The sequence below is a fragment of the Pyxicephalus adspersus genome, chromosome 4, assembly GCF_032062135.1.
Source record: "Pyxicephalus adspersus chromosome 4, UCB_Pads_2.0, whole genome shotgun sequence".
NCBI lineage: Eukaryota > Metazoa > Chordata > Amphibia > Anura > Pyxicephalidae > Pyxicephalus > Pyxicephalus adspersus.
Genome location: NC_092861.1, coordinates 153,964,921 through 153,967,542, shown reverse-complemented (window position 1 = coordinate 153,967,542; position 2,622 = coordinate 153,964,921). Strand labels below are relative to the sequence as shown.

Below are 2,622 nucleotides of genomic sequence, written 5' to 3'. Positions count from 1 at the left end.
ACTAAAACAAACACACACCTTTATACAGAGACTTCCATACAGAGTGTCATACCGCTATACAGAGGCACATCCAGAAAACAAGGAGACACAACAATCAGCAGGGAAGAGACATCGTACCCCGTCATGGATGAATATTGCCATGCACACACATACACACCAATGTACACACCCTGAGAGTCTTACCTGGAGTCCAGGTTGGCTATGGTTGTCCTCCCGAAGCTGTATGCATTGTTTTCTGTGGAATAAGATGGAGTCAGTGATACACACACAGTACACGTGTCACCTCTGGAGTCTGGTGAAGAGGCTGATGGTGGGTTACATGTTATGGGTAATGACATTACAGAGGCCATATTGGGGTGCACTCACTACCTGTCAGTATCGGCCGCTCGTTTACTCACCCCATGCATGTCACCCTGTGATCTATGGCTGCACTATCATTCCATCTCTACCATCTAATGAGCATTTCATGCGTTTCTCATTAATCTGACATCACCAGACTAAAGCCTTCTGTGACCCCAAACACCCCTGACAAGGAATGGCTCACAGAATGAACCACTTCATGATAACCTACATACAACACACTGTACATGAGGGACGGACATACTGTGGTAAGGTAACCCTCTCCCCAATACATTGTGGTAGTCCCCCACCCTCAGGGCTCCCTAGAATCCATCCTCCATATACATCAATAGGTCACAAGCCAAGAACTCACTTAATCCGGAAGATCGCGGTCAGCCAGGAGCAGAACCCCTGCAAGGAAACACGGAGACATTGCCATCATCATAAGAGCAATATATACCGGACATGAATAGGACAGCCGAGTGTGTGAGCGGATTATTATCACAGGATATGAAACTAGCAATCATTTCAGACATATTTTACATAATTGCCAGATGGCTGGAACTATATAGATCATTTGTTGTTATTGTATAGAGAAGTCATAACATCTTATATATTATGGTTTATGTGTATGCCAAGCAATCATTACAATGTGCCATTCAACATTCTACTGACTGCATGTTTCTACATTTACTATACCAATCATCAAATAAATATTATTGCTTATTGATCGTGAATATAAAAGAGAGCATTAGGAACATGTTTTTTGGTCAACTCAAATATATTTACTAACAGATATAGTTTATACATCATTATATTCTTTATGGCGTGTATGTACGTTTCATCGGTATATTAGCCGATATTCCCGATAACCGACCCTTGGATTTCCTCTGGTGGGGCATTTAGCTTCCGGCTGTGTTATCGTGATTTCCCATGTGTAATGTTATTTGCACTTCTAAGAATACTTCTATATAACATCTAACTGATTGATACAATTATGATTACTATTGCAGTACTTGGCTCTCCACCAATTAAAATCTCCCGTAGAATTACATCTGTGAAACGCGTTGAGAGAAATTAAGAGGTTGTGTTATGGAAATATATGAACCCATAGTTTAATATTGGATAGAAATGTATTATTATTACACAGTATTTATATAGCGCCATCATATTAAGCAGCGCTGTACAAAGTCCATAGTCATGTCACTAACTAACTGTCCTTCAAAAGGAGCTCACAATCTAATGTGCCTACCATAGTCATATGTCATTAACCCCCCTAGCGGTATTCCCGAGTGTGACTCGGGGTGGAAAAATTTGCAAAAAGCGGTAATCCCGAGTCACACTCGGGGTACCTTTGAGGGTCCCTCTTACCTTATCCCCGCGCTCCAGCGGCGATCTCAAGGAGAGAGGGACAGACAGAGGAGAGAGGGACAGACAGAGGAGAGAGGGACAGACAGAGGAGAGAGGGACAGACAGAGGAGAGAGGGACAGACAGGGAGAGGGACAGACAGGGAGAGGGACAGACAGGGAGAGGGACAGACAGGGAGAGGGACAGTCAGAGACCGCATGCAGCCAGAGCCCGGGTTAGAGAGTGGCAGCTGAGGAATAATCCCATTGGTGATTAGTCAGAGAAGCAGCACACAGGACATACTATTCACGCTCCACCCGGGAACTCAGCCGCTGCCTCTGCCTGGGTACAGAACACAAAACACGTTACATGGCACAATGACCAACACGGGAACATGGCGCCCCCTAACAGGAGGTCACACTGACTGCAAGAGGAGGGCAAAGCATGGCAGGGGAGACGCAGGGCAAATACAAACACTGCATGGGCAAAAGGACCGGGGACACCTGACCGTTACACCTACTATAAATACACAGACCCCTCCAATGATGGGTTCAGGTGCCCCCGATGAGGGGCGGTAATCCTCCATCAAACAAAAATATTGTAATATTGTATATAATATGAGGAAGGGAGGGGTGCAAATCCAAATTAATGACTATTGGGGGAAGAGGGGCAATTCCATATTAATGACTATGGGGGAAGAGGGGCAATTCCATATTAATTGACTATAGGGGGAGAGGGGCAAATCCATAATAAAGACTATGGGGGGAGAGGGGCAATTCCATATTAATTGACTATGGGGGGAGTGGGGCAATTCCATATTAATGACTATGGGGGGAGTGGGGCAATTCCATATTATTGACTATGGGGGAAGAGGGGCAATTCCATATTAATGACTATGGGGAAAGAGGGGCAATTCCATATTAATGACTATGGGG

The 2,622-nt window shown here is 44.7% G+C and overlaps 1 protein-coding gene across 1 annotated transcript in view; it reads right to left on the bottom strand.

Moving 5' to 3' along the window:
- The window catches only part of TMEM63B (transmembrane protein 63B), a gene marked incomplete in the record, with an annotated part of 21,036 nt that overhangs the window by 12,597 nt on the left and 5,817 nt on the right, over positions 1 to 2,622 (bottom strand). Inside the window, 1 exon segment of the mRNA XM_072410041.1 lies at positions 1,991 to 2,029. Coding sequence (XP_072266142.1) covers positions 1,991 to 2,029 — 39 coding nt within the window.